The sequence below is a fragment of the Pinus tabuliformis genome, chromosome 8 (genome assembly GCF_031772625.1).
Source record: "Pinus tabuliformis cultivar Carrire ecotype Pingquan chromosome 8, CPIR1, whole genome shotgun sequence".
NCBI classification, from domain to species: Eukaryota; Viridiplantae; Streptophyta; class Pinopsida; order Pinales; family Pinaceae; genus Pinus; species Pinus tabuliformis.
The window spans coordinates 416,510,137-416,533,972 of NC_142294.1; the positions used below are offsets into that span (position 1 = coordinate 416,510,137).

Below are 23,836 nucleotides of genomic sequence, written 5' to 3' on the forward strand. Positions count from 1 at the left end.
TCATTTACATTACAAAATGCAGAATGGGTTTACAAAACTCCAGTGTACATATAGTTGATAATGATGAATTTGTGGATCATCTGAGTGCTCGGACATGATGGAAATACTTGCGCCAAAAAATGCACAGCTTTTACCTTTCTGGATTTTGCAATTTGCATCCATCTATGTGTTCTGCCTCTTTCCTTCTCCAACTCGAAGAAGAGTGGTATCGCTAATTTCCCAAGTATAATCCTACCTCCCTCAACAAATTTGTAGTAGGTACTAGGATTCTAGATTGGGTTGTGGATTAGGCTCCTGGAGTTCTTGGAGACCTTTTTCCTCTTCTTTTGGTGTGGTTGCCTCTTCCTTTAGCATCTCCTATTGCTCCTGTAGCAACCCCTGTTTCTCCTGTAGCATCCCCTATTTCTCCTGTAGCTCTTTTGTTTCCTCTTGTAATAGGGCAGTTTGTGTTTTGAGCCTCTTAAATGTGACTGCTCTAGTGGTGGGCCTCCCTATGGGTTGCACAGGTTGCTTAGTCTTGGCCTTAGGAGAGGTAACTTCTTCAATCTTTCCCTCACTAGGTCCCACTTCTTCCCTTTTGTTTGTTGATTCATCAATGGTGATAGGGATTTTTGAAGGAGGCTGAGGTTTCCCTTGCCTTATCCTAGTGCTCTTCCTTGTTTTAAAGTACAAGGGGCCTTGTCTTGGCTTCCTCCTTTTGGGCTTGACTGGTGTGCCCAATGTGGCAGCCACCTCTTGCTCTATGTCTCTGTGTTTCCTGGTGAGAGGCTCATTTGTTCCCCTTGTCTCTTTGTCCCTTGAGGTTTGGAGGGCTCCTCAAGGTCCTCTTCCTCTACTTTTTGTTCCTCTTCCTCTTTTTCCTTTGTTTCTGCTTCCTCCTTCTCTTCTTCCTTTTCTTCTTCCTTCTCTTCCCTACCCCCAGTACTAGAGGCTGGTGTTTCTTCTTGTTGTGTGGAGGTGAGGGCTTGTGTTTCAATGAAAATCTCCTTGTCCATGTCTATGAAGTCAGTCCACAACACAGGGTTCCTTAGGTGGCTCAAGGCATCCATGACAATTAGCTTGATGAGGCCATGATGGGCAATGTGTTGGTGCTTCCCTTCCCTCACCTTTTGGCTCATTTCAATGATGGACTATAAGAGGAAATGTGGGATACTGAGTTTGTTTGGAATGGGTAACTCTATTTGGAACCTTAGCTCATAGAGTAGCCTAAATTGATAGGCATACACAATGCTCAACCTCCCCTCACAGAATATGTATTTGAGGATGTGATAGGCCACTTCATCCCAAGGGTAAGGGAGGTTCTCTCTTCTTACTCCATTTTTATCTTCCATAGGCTTCTCTCTACAAAGGAAGAAGTTTTTCCTAGCTGTAACACTTACTGCCTTATCTTCCTTGCTCCATCGAACTCTTAAGGGTATGGTGGTCACTCTACCTATAAATTTCGTGCTCAAATGGATTGAAAGTCCTCTAACAACAGTAGTGGCACTATTTTCTCCATGAGAGTTGAGGGCCATGGCAAATTATTGAGTTATATCATCATCATATTCATTTAATTTCTCAAAGAATCCCATCCACTAATGTCTCAGAAAAATGTCCAAGATTCTTATTCATCATTATGGCACTTATGGACTTCATCAGGCTTCTTAGAGGGTCCAATGGCATGTATTATTGATTATTCGACCTCTTTAGAGGCTTGTTATTTTGTTTATGAGCTAGTTTGGCGGGTTTGTCACCGAAAGTTAATTATTTGCACATTATTTTTATTTTAGGGGCTAATGTAGGCCCAAGTAGCTAAATTGAACTCATTATGAGTGTGTATACTATAAATACAAATTATGAGAGTTCATTTCTCATCATCATTTGTTTTCGACTTGTATCTCTCTAGAGATTTTCTATATTTTGTCTTGGTGGAGGAAATTTTGGAGCATGGATGAATTTTGATGTGTGGATTATCTTTTCTTACCTTGGAGCTTCTTGATTGGAAAGTTTATTCATGGTTGGATATATTGTCTTACATGTAAGTACAAATTTAATTTTATTCCTTCTTTTACTTTGTCGCATGCATTGATGATGAGATTTCCGCTATACTAGGGTTAATTGTTTCATGCATTTACTGCAAAATTGTGGAATTTTGTTTCTATATAGCATCTCTCTACGTATGGGCCATGTATGTTGAACGGACTCTCCTAGGGACAATTCTATGGTTGAATTTATCTTGAAAAGCCATCTTATCTTGCAAAACAAAGTGTAAAAGCTTTTAAGGTCACTCTCCTTTGCCCTATTGACAAGTGAAGTTGTCCTTGAAGCCTCTTTAACTTAGAAATGAAATCCATTCTCATATTCTTCTTGATTCCAATCTCCCCAAAGGATTAAGCACTAGTCTACCATAAGGTGATCACTTAAAGAATCATTTTTCTTCACCTCTCCTTCTTTATTCTAGGTCTAGCCACATTAGGGCTCCTAGGGCATCATTTTCCTAACAAACCACCCATAGAAAAACTTTGATCCCTTGGCCTCTACTGCACAGGTGTGTCTCCTAGGCCTCCAAATTTGAGGGAATTCCGACGGTGGAGTTGTGAGATATCCTAAGCCCTAGCCTCGAGATTGGTTTTTGCCCTAAGTTTCCCTAGGCTAGTTCCTCATAGGGATCATTTTTCACCTTTAAGTGAAAAGCATTTCTTCAGACCCCTTCTCCTTGTTTAGGTCAATTTCATCATTGATTGCTAAAATCCCTCCTCTTGACCTAGCCTGGGTCCACTTGGTCCCATGTGGTCCCATACCTTATCAAAGTTTGGGAAACCAAGTTCCATAAAGATTTCAGGGATTGGGAAGCTCCTTTACAATTCACATTCCTTAAACCTACCCCTTAAATCCTCATCCCCTTTCTTAGAAAAAATTTTACCTTGCTTAAGAAGCAAGTCCCATTCTTGAGTCTGCCTTAGGAAAGGGTCCTCGAGATCACTTCACATCCATCTTAGTTGATCTATCCTTCATAAGTGATTCTCTCTATATTGGGACTCCTCCCATCGACGAAAGTCTGTAAAGAGTAGGAAGCTTTAGCTATGGTACCAGTGAGCTTTAGCTTCATTACTGCTCTTGACCTAGCAAGTGCCCCTCTAGGACCCCCTGTTAGTTTGAGCGGTAACAAGCTTAAGTTGGTCACAATTTTTCTTTTTAGATGGATTGGTTGTGAATCACATTCACATTTAAATTGACTATATACTTTGGACAATGAGGTGTGCTTGGACTCGAAGAGAGTATAACACCCCCACCTATGTCTAAGACTATTCACAACATTCTAGATCCAAATAGGAGTGGCCTCTAGCAAGACAACTCTAATCTTTAGGTCAATTGTGTAGCAAGATAGATCTTTACCCGGTTGATGCTATCCCCTATAAGGATTGGTCCAACTTCCAGTTCCAATTCACTCCAACATACAATAAGAGGAATAAAAAAGACTGGCACCTTGTTTACCCTCTCCAAGTGACTATGTAACCCCTTAATGGATTGTCCCTCCAAAACTTGTGTGATCCTTACTAATTATGAATTATCTTATTAACCCCTTTACAACATGTACCAACAAAACATGAAATAAAAAAATCCAACCGACACAATAGAGACAAAGTGTTTGCAAAATAAAAGTTCTAAATTATGGCATGTATTGATCCCACAATTCAACAACAACTTCAACTAGAGGGGGGACTAGCCTTTTATAATTGTTCTTTAAATTGATAGTTAATGGCTAATTCAACCTCTCTCTAGGAAAATAATATTATTTGTAATCCACATGTGGAAAACTAAGTAAAATATAATAAAATATTTCATTACATTTCTTTTTCCAACTTAGGGAGTTTGATTCGGTTCACTTAGAATTCCAATGCTATACTTGCATTGACACTATAATATGAAGAAGAAGAAAGATGGTCCTTAGATGCTCAACATTCCACTCTAGATGCTCCAACCGCTAACTTGGGTAGTTTGACTTGCTTGCTTAAGGCTCAACTTGGTCCATAGTAGGTTTGATTTGCTTGCTTGGATGATTCTTTGGCTTTGCAATGGCTACTTTTGTATCCACAAGGTACCAACGGTCCTTTTGACCCCCAACATTCAACTTTTGACCTCCAACATTCCTCCAACAATTACCTCTTTGACTATAATGGTTATTTTGAAGGTCGACTTAGCCATCTTTGAGAGGTATTCAATGCCCTTGAGTACTTTGCCTTGAATTTTTCTTAATTTGCTGATTTCTTGCCTTTATTTCCTATGCCAATAGCCCCATTCGCTGGAGAAATCCATAAGCTACCACATCATTACCTACACGTGCCACAATGATGCCATCACCATGCCAAAATTAAGGATCTCTAATGACCTAGAGAATCTGGGAACTTTGCCACTTGGGGTTTGTTCTGCTAATTTTGTAGACTATTTTTGATGTATTTCATGCATTATATCAAGTGCTTGCCTATTTTGCCACCTGGAATCCTCACATACCACTAGACCAACTTTGACTTCCTATTTTTGATCAATTCCTTCACATTTTGCAAAAATTTCAATGTTGTGTGTCATCTTCATTTCATTCTGAGCATTTTGAGACCAAGTTGACTCTTTGACTTTTGAGACCATATGCACCAAGAAACATGAGCTTCCTCGGGAAATGTGAACTACTACGATTGTGAGACTACCATGTTGAGAACTATTCTAGTAATGTTGCAACAAGGCCAAGGACATATACAGACTCAATGACACACATAATCATGCAGTAAGACATAGGTGCACCCTAATGCAAGTTGGACTGACCCATACACTAGTGATCACCCCTACATAGCCAAGAATTTCATAAACTGTGAGTCCCAATGAGATCCATCCAAAGTCCTCCAATCCTATCCAAGATGAAAGGAACTAGGAACGTCACCCAAAGGGACTGGACATGGGCAACCATCACAAGGCCTAGGACACCTAAATACTGTTGAAGTTTCTAAGTCTACTTAGTTAGAAACCCTCCATGCACTTTATTTGATTTATTCCTACCTACTTGTTATGTTACTTAACAAGTTATTTACAATGTAAATACTGAAAATAAACACTAGTGCATGCTCAACATACTACAGATCAACAATTGAAGATAACAGAAACAATCACACCATGTGACACAATTATTTTTTGACCAATGTCCCTAGAAAAACCCAATGTGGGAAAACCGGTTCAGCTATCTGAGGGTTTTCTTATTAAGCAATATCAGAGTACAATTTGGGTGTCGAAACTGACCTACCGAACAGAGAATTTCCTTGGCAATAATACCTCTCAGTTTGAGACAAATCTCCTGGCTGAAACCCCGGATAATCCTTTCGGCAGCTCCTCAGCACCAATCTGCCCTAGAAACTCCAGCGTCAGCCTTTTTTGGACTGCGTAAGCCCCTCTCTGCCCAACGTTGGCCCTGCGTCACCCCAGATGGGTCTACGCCAGCCTTCTAGCCCTCTGCATCAGCAACGCTGGCCTCTCTGAGGCTCTGCATGGCCCTGCGTGAGCCCTGGCTGGCTCTGTGTCACTCTCCCCGGCTACTGCGTTGCTCTCCTGGCACTATCTCTGTGTCTCTGTCTCTTTGTACTCAATACCCCTGAGCTGCAACTCCGATCACTGATTCTATCTCTCTTAGCAAACCCAGCTCTAGAGAATAGAATGACTGATCACTTTGGTGTTCTCTCCAAGTGACCCTCAAGCCTCCTCTTATACTTTTCTTGTTGAGATATCGACGATCGAGATTAAGTCCCTAACCAATGGCTAAGATTAGATCTAGCTTGATCCATGTCTTTTTGGACCATTCTAACACAGTTTCATATTAATACACATTAATATTTTATTTTCCCTAAGTTTAGACTTAGGGACTCCATTAAAAATATTAATTATTTTAATATCTCCTGAACTGTTTGGAATCTGCCCAAACCCTTTCTGGGTATTGGAGATCTCATGTGCCCCAACCTCTCCACCAAATTTTGTGGCTAGAGCACATCCGATGCTACCCCAAATCAACACTCCCTCTTAGCGAGGATTGTGCTCTAGCAATACTCCTCACTGAGTATTACTCTAATCATCCGACATCGGTCCCTATGCTGATGCTAGGCCTGCTGCCCACCATCCTCTGCACTGCTGTATCCTGTACTTCTACCCATGCTTATGCCACTTCCACTGCTGCATCTGTATGACAGCTCCCTCTTCATTTGTGCTCCTGCTGGTCCTTTCTCCCAACACTGTATCCGCACTGCACGTCCTCTCATCATGTTGCATCGTGCTGCCCATTGCTACACTACAACTCAGTTACTGAGAAGTAACTGATCTCCCAACCTAACCTCCCTGTTGGGCTAAAGACACCCACTGATGCTGAAGCCCCCTCTGTCGCTGATAAGTGCTCCCTTTATGACCTCTGCGATGCTGCAACAACTCCCTGCATCTCGCACCGTTGCACACCTCTCCGTGCCATCCTGCACTAGTGCAACACTCCTGTGCCTCTCGCACTGCTGCAGCCTGCTAGCCTCACGCTGTCTCGGGACTCCTGCACTGTAGCTCTCTCTACCGCTCCATCTGCATCCGTCTCTACCTGACTTAGCCAGTCCTGCTACTCCTCTTCGGGGCTCTCGTAGCAAGGTCTAATCCAAGAGGTAGGGTACCTCGAGGATCCTGCCCCTCATCGCCTGTAGTCCAGCTGACTATAGCTCGATGTCTCCCCACTTCTGCTCAAGTAGTGCGTGTGCACTCATGGCACAGTCATCGTTTGTCAAAACTTCCTTCTCTGCCCTTGATGGTGCTGCCTTAGTCTTGGAAGACTCTCCCTTGCTCTTTTTCCTTGGACACTGGGTCACATAATGACCCAGCTCCCCACAGTGGAAGCACTTGATCTTGGAGAGATCCTTCTTCTTCCTCTTTTCCTGCTTTCCCTCAGATGCTAGGGCAACATCTTCCTCCTCCTGCTTGACTTTGATCCCCTTGCTGCTGCTACCTGTCTTCAACTGCCGTCTGATCTCTTCTTGGCGAAGAGTAGCCCACATCTCATCCCAAGGTGGAAGTGTCCCTCTGCCCAGTATACTCTGGACAAATACTTCCCAGTCTTCTGAGACTGCATTCAGGGCCGTCCTCACCATCAATTCTTGATCCGGCATGGCTTCTATAGCAGTCAACTGATCTCGGATCTCATTCAGTCCTTCGAGGAAGGTGTCAATCGGCTCTCCCTTCTTCATCTGATACGACCTCAACTAATTCTCAAGTAACATTCTTCTCTGCACAGAAGTATGCTGGTACAATTTCTTGAGGGCCTCCCACATCTCATATGTTGTTTCCTTCTCAGCAATGTGTGGTACTACATGGTCCTTAACCCCGTCAAGAATGATGCTCTCGGCCCTCGCCATTGCCTCCTCGTACTTATCATTATCATTGGGGTTGACTGTGATAGCTATAACCTTCAAGGCAAAGTTCTTGACACGATTTCTATCAAGTACGGATAAGATTCTGGCCTTCCAGACTGCGAAGTTCGACACTCCATCCAGTCTATCCTGGTCTCTTACTCCATGTAGTGCCATGATGCTCTTCTACTTCCCTCCTGGAAGTTCTCTGTTCAACTCCTTCGAGTCTCTACTTCTCGTCTGGAAGTTCTCTTCTGGACTTCCTCTAAGTCCCGATTTCCCTCCTGGAAATCCTTCTGCCACTGTCGAGATGCCCCCTACTCTGATTGTCTTGTGCAACCGTACCACTGATCTGGGTTCCTCAGCTAGAAACCCTCAGTAGCAACTCCCTCCTCTTGGCCTTGCTCTATCAGGTATTGTTCTGACTACAGTACCTCACCAGCTCCACTCTGCAATATTCCCGCAGCCTTCTAAACCCCAGCAACTTGAAGGTGAGAGCTCCTAGGCTCTGCGCAATCCCGGCACCAGCAACCCAGCCTCCTCAGCCAACTGCGTCAGCCCTCCCAGCTTCTGCGTGGCTCTTCATGAGGCTCCCTTTTCCTTCATTAGCCTCTGCGCTGCCTCTTCCCAACTCACCCTTGATGACGTAGGCACTGCATCACCCTTCCCTTGTTGCTGCTCTGCTAGAAACAACTTCTGTCACCTCGATACAGCTGTTTTCGGCTGCTATTGCTTCGCTCGGCTAATGTCCTTAGTCCTCCTGTGGTTTGCAATCACGCTCTGATACCATATTGAAGTTTCTAAGTCTACTTAGTTAAAAACCCTCCATGCACTTTATCTAATTTATTCCTACCTACTTGTTATGTTACTTAACAAGTTATTTACAATGTAAATGCTAAAAATAAACACTAGTGCATGCTCAACATATTACAAATCAACAACTGAAGATAACAGAAACAATCACACCATGTGACACCATTATTTTTGGACCAATGTCCCCGGAAAAACCCAATGTGGGAAAACTGGTGCAGCTATCTAAGGGTTTTCTTATTAAGCAATATCATAGTACAATCTGGGTGCCGAAACTGGCCTACCCAACAGAGAATTTCCTTGGCAGTAATACCTCTCAGTTTGAGACAAATATCCTGGCTGCAACCCCAGATAATCCTTCCGGCAGCTCTTGAGCACCAATTTGCCCCAAAAACCCCAACGTCAGCCTTTTCTGGACTGCGTCAGCCCCTCTCTGCCCAGCGCTACCCTTGCGTCACCCCAGATGGGTCTGCGTCAACCTTAGGAGGCCCTGCGTTAGCCTTCTGGCCCTCTGCGTCAGCAACGCTGACCTCTCTGAGGCTCTGCGCAGCTCCCAGCGGCCTCTACGTGGCCCTACATGAGCCCTGGCTAGCTTTGCGTCACTCTCCTTGGCTACTGCACTGCTCTCCTGACACTATCTCTACCTCTCTGTCTCTCTGTACTCAATACCCCTCAGCTGCAACTCTGATCACTGATTCTACCTCTCTTAGCAAACCCCGCTCTAGAGAATAGAATGACTGATCACTCTGGTGTTCTCTCCAAGTGATCCTCAAGCCCCCTCTTATACTTTTCTTGTTGACATATCAATGACCGAGATTAAGTCCCTAATCAACGGCTAAGATTAGATCTGGCTTGATGCATGTCTTTTGGACCATTCTAACACCGTTTCATATTAAGACACATTAATATTAGAATCTGCCCAAACCCTTTCTGGGTATTGGAGATCTCATGTGCCCCAACCTCTCCACCAAATTTCGTGGCTAGAGCACATCTGATGCTACCCCAAATCAACAAATACAAAGAATCACATGGTTTTCTACAAGGCTTTGACTTGTATCCTTGGACTTACAATGGCGATAATGCAAAATGAAAAAATGTATGTACCCCTGCTGAATGAGGGGTAACAGGGTCATAGACCAACAAATGGAAACTCTAGATCCCATCGAATTCACACATTTCATTAGTTATTTATATTTTCCTTGTTGAAATGGTTCTTCTTTGTATTATTTAGTTGTCAGTTTGCAACATGGTATTTCACAGTGACACCAAATAAATAGATAAGCATCTGTAATTGTGTTAGGGCTAGTACATCTTAATAGAACAAAGCTGACAGAATTCATGTGGGAAAAAGGAGCTTATTCAACAACTTCCAAATTCCAGATGGAATTAGCTTATAAAATACATTGAAATGAAAGGGTATGCATTGCAAAATAAAATAAACAGACATGCACATAACCTGCCTGCTTATATCATAAGTACATGTGCTGGGAAAATAAAAGCATACCTCAGAATATGGAATTAGTGTTTCAGAACACAGACTTTGAATGGAAGGCTTGATAATTGAAGGAAGTGCCTTGCTTAAAATAGAAGATGATATATTTCCCAACAGGAAAAATGGTAAAAGCCACTGTGCTTGTGGAAATGCATGCTCTGATAAGTATGCAGCTGCATGGTCTTCCTTAACCTGCTTTTGAGAATATTTCTCTATGGCATCTGCAATCTCTCTCTCCTGTAGCATTTTACCAAGAACCAAAACATCCTGTATGGTGAATAATAAACTGTTAAAATGTCACTGATGAATATGTAAAACTGGAAATCCTTCTTTGAAAGGGTAATTTTTTAATCTAATAATATGTTAATTTGATGTAATATAGAAACCAATTAAATAACCTGCAAAGACGAATTACAGCCTTGGCCAAGGGCATTTGACATAGCATGTGCAGCATCACCTACTAGGACAGCTTTACCATTAGCATCATGAAATCTGCTACACTTCACCTGAAAAACAAAAGCTCTCAAATAAACATTAAGGACACATCCATGAGCCCACTCTTTTATATCTTCTTCACACCACCTTACCCAACCAAAAGGGACAAAACATTTCAAATGATCTACAAATATGTTCCCTTCTAAATTGATTTGCATTCCCTTCGCATGTTCCATCCCCTTTTTATGGTCCTTGTTGGCCCCTAATTTCCAAGTTCCTCTTATGATTTCAAGTATGCTGTATTACAGTCATGGTTGGAGTTTGGTCTTCATGATCAGTGCTGGTTTTCTCTTTTTTGTTTTTAGAAACAGATTCGTAAACAATTCCCAACAATGGGAACTAGGGAAAATCCTTATGTTCCAAAGGCAATGCATATGAATTTGAATATGAGGTAGGCTTCATTTGGAAGTGCTTAGATAGTAACTTATTTTAACTCATTTAGAAAAAAAAACTGTTTTTGAAAAGGATGTGAATTGACAAGAGATTATGCATGATACAAACTGCAAATAATTTAAATTGCAGAATCAGACATGTTGATTTTTGGTAGCATCGGATGTGCTCTAACTTTGAAATTTGGAGGAGAGGCTAAGGCACATGAAATCTCCAAGACCCAGAAATCGTTTTGAGAAATTCCACATGGATGAGGAGTTATTAAAATAATTAATATTTTTAATGGGTTCCTAAGTCTAAACTTAGAAAAATAAAAATATTAATGGATATTAATAAAGATAAGGGTGAGAAACTTCTAAGAGACGAGGATCAAGTTTGTTTTAATCTTAGCCTTTGATTAGAGACTTAATCTCGGCCATTGATTCATCAAGAGGAAAGTATAAGAGAAGACTTGAGGATCATTTGGAGACACACCGGCAGATACTCAGTATCTCAAGGAAAATCGATTCTTAAGAGAGGAGATCGATTTCAGAGGGAGAGTTGCAAGGTGGAGGAAGAGGAGGGCATCAGTAGCAGGCAATCACTGAGGAGGAGGTGACGTAGGGACAGTGGGAGACAGCACAGAGAGAGACGCAGTCCAGAGGAGAGACGCAACCCTCACGCAGAGTGATGCAGAGCCACTCAGAACCATGCTAAGCCACGTAGAGCGACACAGAGCCACTCAAAGCCATGCTGAGCCACGCTGAGTGACGCAGAGGTGACGCTGGAGTGGGAGCAGGGTCTCCAAAGTGTCAGAAAGTCTCAAAGGGAAAGTCTCAGGTGTTTTCTTTCAATTTCTCTGTAAAATCATTCCTTGTAAAAGCAATTGCTGCTAAAGATTAATAAAGCCCTCATCTGCTGCACCAGTTTTCCCACATTGGGTTTTTCCGGGAACAATTGTCCAAAAACAATTATGTTGATGTGATTGGTTTTTGTGCATGTATTTTTCTCTGGGTAATTGTGTGATAACTGCAGTAGAATTTATTTTAATATTTGTTGAAGGGATTTTGTAAATAACTTATTGTGAATAATAAGTAGGTGAAATAAATCAGTTGTTGCAATAGAATTTCAGTTTAGAAATTTTCACATGGTATCAGAGCTAGGTTTGTGGCTAAGGAGTATGCTCAGAAGGAAGGGATAGACTACGAGGAAACCTTCGCCCCAGTAGCCAGGTATACTTCTATTAAAACTGTGATATCTCTTGCAACACAGATGGGGTGGGAGATTCATCAGATGGATGTCAAGACGAAATTCTTGAATGGGGTAATAGAATAGGAAGTATACATTGAACAGCCTGAAGGTTTTGAGACACATGAAAAGAAATCTCATGCATGCAGATTAAAGAAAGTCGTGTATGGGCTTAAACAGGGACCTAAAGCACGGTATGGTCGAATTGATGGCTACTTGCAGAAGATGGGGTTCATCAAGAGTGACGCAGACCCTAATCTCTACTATCTTGTCGTAGAGAATGAGCCTCTAATCCTAGTGTTATATGTGGATGATCTCTTCCTGACAAGATCATCCAGGCTCATCAAAGACTGCAAGAAGAACCTAGCCACAAAATTCGACATGAAGGATTTGGGACAGATGCATTATTTCCTGGGATTGGAAGTTTGGCAGCAGAAGGGTGAGATCTTCCTTGGACAAGGGAGATATGCTACAAAAATCTTGAAGAGATTCAGGATGCAAGACTGTAGACCTATGGCTACTCCAATGATCACCAACTGGAAGAAGATTGATGCATCAGAAGATAAAGATGTTGATCCCACCTTGTACAGGCAGCTTATAGGGTCCCTGATGTATCTGGTCAATACCAGGCCAAACATTTGTTATGCTGTCAACACCCTCAGTCAGTTCATGGTGGAACCTAAGAGGGTGCGTTGGGCAACAACCAAACATGTTCTCAGGTATATACAAGGAACAGTCGAGCATGGACTATTGTACACTAGAGGCAATGACATCAGGCTGAGTGGATTCACTGACGTAGATTGGGTTGGAAGTTTAGTAGATCAGAAAAGTACAATTGGGTACTGTTTCAACATTGGATCAGGAATGACCTCCTGGTGTAGTAGGAAACAGAAATTTGTGGCTCTGAGCTCAACTGAAGCATAATATATGGAAGCTAGCACAGCTTCGTGCAAAGCCATATGGCTTAGGAAACTACTTGTGAATTTATTTAGGAGAAGGATGGAAGCAACCAGGATCATGTGTGATAATCAGAGTTGCAACAACTCTCTGAGAATCCAGTATTTCATGATCGGTCGAAGCACATTGATATTAGGTGTCACTTTTTTAGACACTGTGTCCAACGAGGAGCAGTACAGTTGAGGTACACTCCTACAGGAGAACAGGTGGTAGACATCCTCGCCAAGGCTCTAGGAAGAACAAAGTTTGTTTATTTTAGAGAGAAGATGGGCATGGTAAAGAATCCATTTCAGTAGTAGAAATGGATAAGTGTCAGAAGTTGCAGTGCAACAGTTAGCAATGGTAGTGCTATGGGCAGCATGATGCAGCATGTTGAGAGGGAGTTGCAGTACAGATGTAGCAGTGGCAGTGGCAGTGTCATGGGCAGCAGTACAGGAAGCAACAGTGCAGGGAATGTGAGGCAGCAGGCCAAGCATCAGCACAGGTACCGATGCGGAAGATAAGTGTGATGTTTCTATAGTGAAGCATTGTTAGAGCACATTCCTCGCAAAAAGGGAGTGTTGATTTTTGGTAGCATCGGATGTGCTCTAGCCTTGAAATTTGGAGGAGAGGCTAAGGCACATGAGATCTCCAAGACCCAGAAATCGTTTTGAGAAATTCCACCTGGATGAGGAGTTATTAAAATAATTAATATTTTTAATGGGTTCCTAAGTCTAAACTTAGGAAAATAAAAATATTAATGGGTATTAATAAAGATAAGGGTGAGAAGCTTCTAAGAGACGAGGATCAAGTTTGTTTTAATCTTAGCCATTGATTAGAGACTTAATCTCGGTCGTTGATTCATCAACAGGAAAAGTATAAGAGAAGACTTGAGGATCATTTGGAGACACACTGGTGGATACTCAGTATCTCAAGGAAAAACGATTCTCAAGAGAGGAGATCAATTTCAGAGGTGACGCTGGAGTGGGAGCAGGGTTTCCAAAATGTCAGAGAGTATCAAAGGGAAAGTCTCAGGTGTTTTCGTTTAGTTTCTCCGTAAAATCATTCCTTGTAAAAGCAATTGCTGCTGAAGATTAATAAAGCCCTCATCTATTGCACCAGTTTTCCCACATTGGGTTTTTCCAGGGACAATTGTCCAAAAACAACTGTGTTGATGTGATTGGTTCTTGTGCATGTATTTTTCTCTGGGTAATTGTGCGATAACCGCAGTGGAATTTATTTTAATATTTGCTGAAGGGATTTCATAAATAACTTATTGTGAATAATAAGTAGGTGAAATAAATCAGTTGCTACAGTAGAATTTCAGTTTAGAAATTTTCACAAGACACTACTCCACCAAATGAACACTGAAAAAGTATTTGAAGAAATTAAAGTTAGAAAATAAAAGAATTTCTAAACTTGAGACCCAGGATGTGGACCCTCACAACTGCAAATGTTTGTTTCATCTTTCATAATGGTATAAAAACAAGCTCCATGGACTTAGCATTTAAGCTAACTATAAAATTGTGCATTAAAAAGGTTGATATGTCAAGAAAGCATTATCATGATATACCAAGAAAACTTATTTCAGATGTTATATTTTGCATAGAGAATACTTTAAAGACTAATTAAATAATAATGAACTCAAAACTCTGCAAAACCCAAAACAAATAGAACAAAAAAGGAATAAACTACAAGATAGGACAGCAGCAGAGCATTCTTTGAGAAATGAGTTCCACATTTAAGTCCAACAGAGAGAACATAACAATTGGAAATGCACCCAAAATCTGGAAGATAGAGATGAACATAATACCTTCATGGAAGTTGTTGGTCGCTGCTTAATGAAAGCTTCTGCTGCCTCCAAAGAAACTTTCAAGGGTGGCATGTACTTCTCAATGAATTCTTTAAGCTGGATCCAAAAAAAGTAATTTTACAGAAAAGGAATAACGTTAAGTGCCCATTGTTACTGAAGAGCATGAAAAGTGTGTTTTTGTATGACTAAAAATGCACATAAAATCCACCCAAACAAGAGAGTTAAAGAAACCAAGTTCTTTTACGATTAGACAAAAATGTACGAATCACGACAGCCTTGTATAAAATGAAAAGGGGTAGAAGATAGGTATAAAAAATGCAAACTTAATACCAGATCCTACTTGATTATTAAGGATAACATATGATGAACAGAGCATGTCATATGTATCGGTGGTATGCATAATCTGACTAGTCTCTCAATGTTGCTATTATTATAGAAAAACAGTGTAAGGTTGATGGGATAGATTTCAATTATGTGGAATCAATCTCCAGAGTAATTTTAAACATGCCTTTGAATGTAATACCTTACAATCTTTAAGACCACTGGATTCCAGGTGATATGTGATTTCCTTAAGTAAAATGCAACATTAATAAGTGACATAAAAATAGGGAAAATCAGAGTCTATACTATCTTGTGCAATGTCATAACCAGTTAAAATCCTAGATTATTTGGTTAATCAGTTGATATCCATCTGAAGTTTCAATACTTCCCTTAGAAGTATTTAACAAAGGATAAAAAGGACAAGTGAATATTTTGATTTACATGCAGATCAAGAATCTAAGAACGAGAAAGTTTGGAAACAATCTAAGGAATTTTCAAAAATACCATATGTTCTAGGTATCCAGTTTGTGTGTTTCAATCTTGAGCAAGCTTGATTACTACCTGAGTCTTCATGTTAAAGACACTAGAAATTAATTGATTTCTGGGTTGCATAGCCCTTTATATGCTGCAATACTAAATATAGAAATAAACAGCAACATGAAAGGACTCTAAATAACTACAAATGGAAACTTATAGGTTGTGAACTATATAGAAAGCATTGAGGTAGTTCTCTTCCATTTTTATATATGTTAAAACTATAGATGTAAATCTACTATACTGAACAAAGGTTAATCTTCGAGTGAGTGCAATGAAAGAACCTCTGTTGGAGAAGTTATTTTTAACAAATCATCAGGAGTTGAAGATGGTGTCCACTCGATCAGCACAGACATCTCATCACCTGGTGCAGGAAAACAACCATATCTAATAGATGAACCCTTAGCACGACCCAATAAATTAAGAAAATTGAACCAGCTCTGTTGTCCCTCCACTTCATTTTTTGACCGTCTGAAGGTGTGTACTGCATTTGGAGTCAAAACTGGAGGCTTTGACACATGAAGAACTTTGAATGTGTAAGGCATGTTGATTTGTTGATAGTTGAAACCCTGCTGCTTGATGAATTCCTGTCGAACAGTAGATCTGACTCCATCAGCTCCAACAAGCAGATTGTATTGGACAGGCTCTTCATTTCTTCTGCCAAATGTCACAGTATGGGCATCGAAATCTGCCCAAACACAATGCTTCTCAAAGTGAATCTGTCAAAGATATAGAAGCTTTTGTCACCTGGGTAGGCCTCTAAAAGCTGCAAAGAGGAACCATACTGAACTGTAGTTACTTTGTTATGGCACAAGTTACAGTTGAATCAGAGAGCATATAATCTAGTGAAATTGTAAGTTAATAAATGATCTGAATAAAGATATTTGATTACCTCTAACTGATCCTTTGGATAGCGGTTCCTCAATTCAGAGATAAGAGTACTGGCAAGTGCTCTCTGGCTTATCAGGAGAGATGGTTTATCAGGATTGCGCTTCAAGGCAATGCTTCTAGAACCAGTATGCACAACAAATTGAGATGTAAGAATCCCTTTTTCCTTCACAGCCTCCCATAGACCATCTACATGACTGATAGCATGGCCTCCCCTTGCACTTAAACCCACAGAATACTGCCTTGTCTTATACCTGCATTATATGCCATGGGGACCCACTTCTATAGGTTATCATAATTGCAAGTGCTACAGCCCAAATCATAAAAATTAAGCTATTATACAACTGTTTCATTTTTTGTTACAAAGATTGCAAGGATTCTACAAACACAAGCAAGCCTCACATACAGAAGGAACATTTTGTCTCTTGCTAAGTCATGTGATGGCCAAGCAAGCTTTAAATGGTGCTACTGTGTGTATGCAGTCAGATGGCTACTATTCGTATGACACCATATTTAATGTTGACTTACGTATATCTAAATTTGGGCTTTAAGTGTGCTGAACTCCACGTTCTTTAAGTGCGCGTTTAAGTTTCTTTCATGCACGTGCGTTTTAAGTTTTAAATTTGGGTTGTCGAAGCAAGTCAGAAACACAATAGAAAACATATTGCTGATTTTTACATGTCTTATCTTGAACGGATTACATAGAAGTTTCCAAACTTCACTTTGTCACACTCTGCAGTTGATTTTGTTTACGTTATAAAGCAGGATTTCACACAGCTTCCACTAAATTTTGGATGTATTGAAGCACCCTATGGAGACAAACCAAAAGCAGAACTAGACAAAGATGATTTGAGTTTTGAATTCACTCCGAGAGGCATCTGCAACCAGCATTTTGTATGTGCGAAGATTTTACTTTCAGCCTGAGCACATATTTTGTATTGATTGCAATTTTCTCTATATGCAAATATAATATGGTACACGTAGCTGAAACCACTCATCAATTAGAAATATAAAAGAAAACGTATGAATATCAAATACAGTTTGTAAGTTCTTCTATTTCCTTTGCAAGGGGCTGCTAGACAACAGTATTCCTAACTCAACTACGTCACCAGAAACCCCATTGTCATGATAGTTATGAACTCACATCAGTAATCTTACTCGTGAGCTAGTGTAATTCAAATAGTAAATTGCTTACAAAAGCTTATAAACTAATGACTTCGAATCAAAATGTCAAGAATCAATATTCATTTCTTTTCCTAGGCACTAACCTCCTTTTTCCTTTCCTTCGTTGGTGGAAACTAAGCACAAGATTAACCAAGATCGCTGTATCTATTGGCTTATGAATCATGACATTCTTCTAGACAGCAGCTTCGTTAGTAAGAAGAAATGTAAGATAATATTAAATAGGCATTGCCCACAGGCTTTTGCCAAGATTCGTGGATGCACCAGAAGCAAGCTATCATGAGGTATTCTAGCAGATTGAATCTTGAAGGTACATCATACACTGAAAATCCATAGAGTTATCGCTGATATTTTCAGTACGTGGGCCTAAATATTAGATGAAAGGAGGACTACTGTAGGAGACAATGATGAGCACTTGACACAAATACTCTTCTGGATCTGATAGTTATGGTATATAAATTGAAGGACAAAATTTACTAGGTCTTAGGTGAATATGTAATTATGAATGATACATGGAATGCCATTGCTAGCCTTAATGTACTATTTACTGTTTTTCTTAAAGTAACAGTTATATTGTATTAAGAAAGAGGGAGGCTGCGGCCAAACCTGGACAGTCGAGTGATACAACATATTGGGCAGGGGGAGGACATGATGTCCTCAAGGCTTTCTAATATCCAAGCATAACACAAAAGGGATTTTCTATTCCCCAATTTCCTACTGTAACTTACACATCCATTGGGATAAGGGAATTAAGTCTAAAATGACCTTCGTAAAGAAAATAATAAAATGATAGTTAAAATAATAAAATAAGAGTTACGAATTTTTAAATAAAAAGAAAGGAAACTATTTTTTTAATTGTATTTTTGGCTTATCTCCTTATAGCTTTATTCAAATATGTCTTTATTCAAATATCAAACATAGACACCTATTGGATGCGAAATTAAATTCTACATCCAACGAATACCAACTTTGCATACTTTTGAGCAGACCCACATAAAATAAAAAATTGACAATACATGAAAAAAATGTACCCACGTTTTTTCATGTATTTTCATTTTTTTAGATGTGGATCTACTCAAAAATATGCATAGCGGGTACTCATTGGATGTGGAATTTAATTCTGCATCCAACAGGTGTCTACACTTGAGATTTGAGTAAACCTATAAAGAGATAAGTAAAAAATACAATTAAAAAAAATAGTTTTATTATTTTCCCTCCAAAATATTTATCCCTGGGGATGACATTATCACGCTGAATCCTATTGGTTATTTTAAAGTTAATTTTGTTAGTACATTTTTTGTCTTGAGGCCCATTTTTTACCTCAAAATTCCCCTAATGTATGCTGCTGGTTTCTTCTTAGAAAAATATAGTGAAAGAACACTTAGCTTTGAGATGAACCTTTAAGCAAATAACGAAATTTGGACATTGAATAATGTGATCCCATCACTTTGTTGTGCTCATCTTCCCTTTTTCTCACTTTTTTCGCCATCTTCCTTCTTCAAGTTGCAAAAACGGTTTTGAGAGTCCACTTAAGGACCCCAACATACATGGGGGTTCAAGGGTCAATGTTTGGCTCCTCCTAAGTCTGAGGATTCTTCACGTCATCTTGATCTTTGTCTTCATTTCCTTTTGGCCTTGCCTTCTTGAGAGCATCCTCTTCCATACACCCTACCTTCTCTAGATCCTAAGCATCCTCATTTAACACCTCAAACAGATTAACCAAGGCTTAAGAGAAGGGAAAGAGGTACAATTAGTCTTGGGTTGAGGAGGATATAGGTATTGCTATTTTCCCCTTGTAATGCCTAAGCGGCGTAGGGGTGTAGCTCTGTCATTGCAGTCATTGGTCAAGTGGCTAGACTCATGTTAGACAATGTACTTCAAGGAAAGTTGCACATGATTCGACTCTTGGATGTAATACTATTCATCAACATTCAATTGGATTGCTTCCAAAGCCCCTTTGAGAGGTCCTCCTCCATACAAATCATCACACAAGAATATTGGCTTGCTTCTAGGACCACTCATCTAGAACTTCTCTATGTTGTTGTCAATGTATTGAAAATTCAGGTTGTCCCAGAAGGTTAACGAAACATGTGCCGAAACTAGAACTACCCTTGCAATGTCTTCTTGAAGATGATTAACAGGTATCATCTAATGAGACCATTGTGATAAGCCGAACGATGGATGTCCTGCACCGGGAGGTGTTTGGAAACTAATATAGGGGCCCTACCTAGGTTCAAAACTTAATTTACCTATCTAGCAAGGCTTGTGGGCAGTTGCGCTAAGCTCAGGTGTATAGTGGCAATCCAACTAACTCGATCCCAGGTCTCCTTGGTAACAGGCAACAAGTCTATCAATTCTCCTGATAAAAAAGAAGAAAAAAACATCTACCATCCAATGATTTAAATAAATCCCTTTGGACCTCAAAAAGTATGGGCCACTTCAAAATATTAAGTCATGGTATTTCTTGAGTTGGAAGAGGAAGATAATATAACATCATTCGTACAAGGAGAAGTTGAGGGATCCTTGGATTGATAGATGCCAATCTACTTCTAGCTAGACTCTATAACCCTTTGAAAGGCCTTGCATTTGGGTGATATGATTGAGTTTTTCAATATCAATATTTATGAATATTTTTTCACAAAAATTGAATTTGTAGAGTTTGGGAGAGGTCCATTCTTTGTCACCTCAACAATGAGTGATTGGAACTTTTCTACTTCACTTGCCAATATTATGTCCAAATTTGGGTGCTTCATAGGGAAGTCTTAGGAAAAATCCATTAATGCACTTCTTCATGCGTAGACCAAATCTCTCAACCCTAGACACAAGCAAATGAGCCAAGCTCCATCCTAGAGGTCTGATCTATGAACGAAGAAATCTCTACATATTCTTGTGGAGATGGCGCCATCCTTTGAACACATGTGAAGAATCCCTCCATAACCTCAACATTAAATCTAAAACCACAAAAGTAAAAGAATGCAAGATTGACATAGACCCGTACTACATGAATGGGGAAATAGAGTGTATTGTTCCACTATTCATCAATCAAGGAAAAGCAAGTAAAAGTATTTATTACCAAGGGTTGTAGGACGAATAAAACCTTGACAAGCCTAGACAACAAGGTTCCCAGGATACAATCTAACGCTGCTAGATGGAATAGGTACAATCATGATCTAGCAAAGCAAACTCCACTATCACGGGTACTCTATGCTAGCTATCAACCTCCCTATCTCATGAAAGAATAAACAATATCTCCAGAAAGAATAAGCAATAGAGAAAAGGGAAGAAAGGTCACAAGCTCTTGTGCTTAACAACTCCAAAGAATAACTATATATTCCTTCTCCATACTTTATTCAATATATAGAAGAATGAGAGAATACAAATCGGGAAGATAGTAAATAGAAGGGAAGTAAAAATAGTAGTCTCCAAAAATAGTGCTACTTTTTTGAATAATGAAAATAGCATGTGTGTGAAGAAACTACTCCTCCAAGAGATCACTCTCCTTCCATAGTAACCACCTACAAGAGAAGCTACACTTATATATGGCTAATTTCTTCTTTTAATGCACTTTTTTTAATCGACCTTACGAATTTCATACGAAGAAAATCCCCTAAAATCAAGCCTTAAATAATGGCATAAGTGAGAATCAATAGTAGTATAATGAGCTAGTCTAATTTTAAGAAGAAGAAACTTTAAAAATAGCAATGTAAGCTCCTCTAGGGAAAGCACCTCAGCCAAGGTCACACGAAAGGACCCTCTTGACTATGCCAAATGGCAACCAGTCCCTAAAACTTCAAAGTGTTTAAAATGGCCTGAAATCGAATACTAATGCCACTCACTATATTGGGTACTCAAAGGTCTAGCACCCTGCTAAAAAAAGACCACCTTGAAATCAGTTGAAACTTGAACAATAAGAAAATCTCCCAACCGAGTCCTCAAATATGTAATTTTTTTGTCAATTGGAACACTCTTAAAAGCTGCTAAAAATAACAGCCACTGAAAATAGAAATTACTAAACATAGCAAGTTGCCATATTTCCTGAAACTAAAACCTGATGTACATCTCCTCAAACGGTGTCCAAACCTATGATCAGATCCTGAAAAATATAAGTTTGCAAGAACCAACCTGACCATACCTTTTGGGGATGTTCAACCTTCCATACTTGCACTAAACCTGAAAGTATGGGACACATACTCTACTGAATCATCTGTCCTCCTGCATCTATGATATATCCTTTGATTGTATCTATATATGAATAACCTGTCCAAGACCTGTCAAAAGATCTATCCATGAGTAACAAAGACATGCAACCATGTGCCAAGTCTGGACTCTGAACAGTACTTCATGAACTGTCGATTGCATCAATGAACCAACTGACCAATCCATTCTGTAATATACTCACTAACCATCGATGCTGAACGGTGAGCTCTATAACAATGTAATATACTCACTAACCATTGATGTTGAATAGTGAACTCTATAACAATGAACTCATCCGAAATGATGTCCATGAACATGTATTTAAGATTAACAGTCAGATTTCAAAGGGTAAATTTGGTGAGTCCTATTACAAGGATAAAGTGTCATATTAACGCTCATTTAGAGTAATTTGATCTATGAAACATTTGTAAAGCCTTTTGACGATGAAGGGAAACCAACTCTAGAAGAACAAACACCTTCCCTCACACAAGAACTCTACACCCACTGTTGTTTGAACCTGTGCTGCTGGCATGGCACCATCCTTTCTCAACCACTAAACCACAACCCAAGCACCTAGCACCTGTTAAAAAGTGATAAATCGAGACCAACACAATCCAGGAAGATGAAGAAAGAAAAAATTAGATGGATTTATCCCAGAAATGAAGCTCCGTACAATGTACAAGAGATTAGTGAAGCAAAATACGAACATAGAATACTAAAGAAAGGACTTGGCCTCTTTTGTAAGAATTGTCCCAATGAAAGCTATGGATGGAGGATCATATGCTGTAAGCCTTATTAAACCAAGGGAATCTCACTGAAAGCCCAAGAGATAGAGATCACAAGGTATAAATTGTGAGGTTTAGATGGGTTGTAGCCTATTGGGCCAGATGGATTTAACTACTCACAAATACCAAGAAGGTTTCAATACCAAAAAAACTCTGAGATTGATAGCTTTCCGAGCAGTGATTATTATTTTCAGAGTAGCTTATGTTTTCTCTGTTTCCCATCTCAGGCATCCATGATGATGAAGGCTTTTGGCCATGATGTAGGCGTGTAACGGTGTTTGCCTGTTTGGCAATTCTGGCAAGCAATAGGATCATTTCCCAAGAAGAACAAGGCAAAGATAACAAGCTATGGTTAGCGACCCATTGTATGATATTTATAACTCAAATCTGTGATGTATTTTTGTCAAACCATCATCAGATGTGTACTTGAAAAAGTTGTTGACACTTTAAGACAGAATTTCCTCACAAATAAAAGTTCAGCCCAACTATTAGAACTGTTGGTTTCTTTCAATGCCCGAACGCAATTACACGATGAGATATTGAATGGTGCCAGTTGGTTCTTTGTTTTCATTTCAACATTATCATGAATTAAAATTGGTATTTGTAGGAATTAAATGAAATGTGAATGGATGGATTGCTGAATTTACGTGGGTATTGGAATTGATGGATCGCCCCGCGATTCGAAAATGCGTACTGGCAGAAACTCAGGCCGAGGATTCGATAAAAGCAGGTGGGCGAGCAGCAGCCCTGAGGGACCTCCTCCCACTATTACAACACCTCCACCGCTCTCCATATTTGCATTCACAGCCACAAGCTTTGGATTACATATCATATGATATATAGTCTTTCCTGATATAGTTTACTGTGCTTTTGAGATTACGTTACCGTGCATGTTCTTGGTTCATAATAGAAAATTTATTGTTTTATATTTTCAGAGGTGTGTTTATATGAGTGGTTAGGGGGTTTAATGATAATTTTATATCAGTATAATGTTTATTGAAATATGCAAAACATTTTGTGTTTGCATTGTTTAATTGAAAGTTGTATATGTAATATTTATCTTAAATATGTTGAGTATGTATCTCTTGCTTTATTCTTTCTTCATCAATTCCGGCCTTTGGAGTTTTGGTGTTTGGAATTGGTTTGCAATATTCTTTGGAGGTGTCACCCATACACCCGTACTGTAGGAGGATACAAGCAATATGAAAGCAAGTCCCATCACCAACTCTGGCCTCTGGAGTTTTGGTGTTTGGAATTGATTTGCAATAGTTCCACCTGTGTTTAAATCTTGGAGGCGCTACCCATACGCCCGTAGTGTAGGAGGATACAAGCAATATGAAAGCAAGTCCCATCACCAACTCAACATCTGGAGTTT

At 39.8% G+C, this 23,836-nt stretch overlaps 1 protein-coding gene across 3 annotated transcripts in view; it reads right to left on the reverse strand.

Moving 5' to 3' along the window:
- The window catches only part of LOC149235823 (uncharacterized), a 97,049-nt gene extending 73,757 nt beyond the window's left edge, over positions 1-23,292 (reverse strand). For 2 of the 3 annotated variants that reach the window (XM_089372196.1, XM_089372197.1), the window contains exons 1-6: positions 23,109-23,292; positions 16,302-16,551; positions 15,694-16,128; positions 14,555-14,650; positions 10,092-10,199; positions 9,706-9,960 (exon numbers count right to left, since the gene is read on the reverse strand). In XM_089372196.1, coding sequence (XP_089228322.1) covers positions 9,706-9,960; positions 10,092-10,199; positions 14,555-14,650; positions 15,694-16,128; positions 16,302-16,551; positions 23,109-23,254 — 1,290 coding nt within the window. In that variant the 5' untranslated portion in view covers positions 23,255-23,292. Of the gene's footprint in view, positions 1-9,705; positions 9,961-10,091; positions 10,200-14,554; positions 14,651-15,693; positions 16,129-16,301; positions 16,552-17,565; positions 17,715-23,108 lie in introns of those variants that run through there. The other variant, XM_089372198.1, reaches the window with a different exon arrangement.
- Between the last annotated feature and the right edge of the window lie 544 nt (positions 23,293-23,836).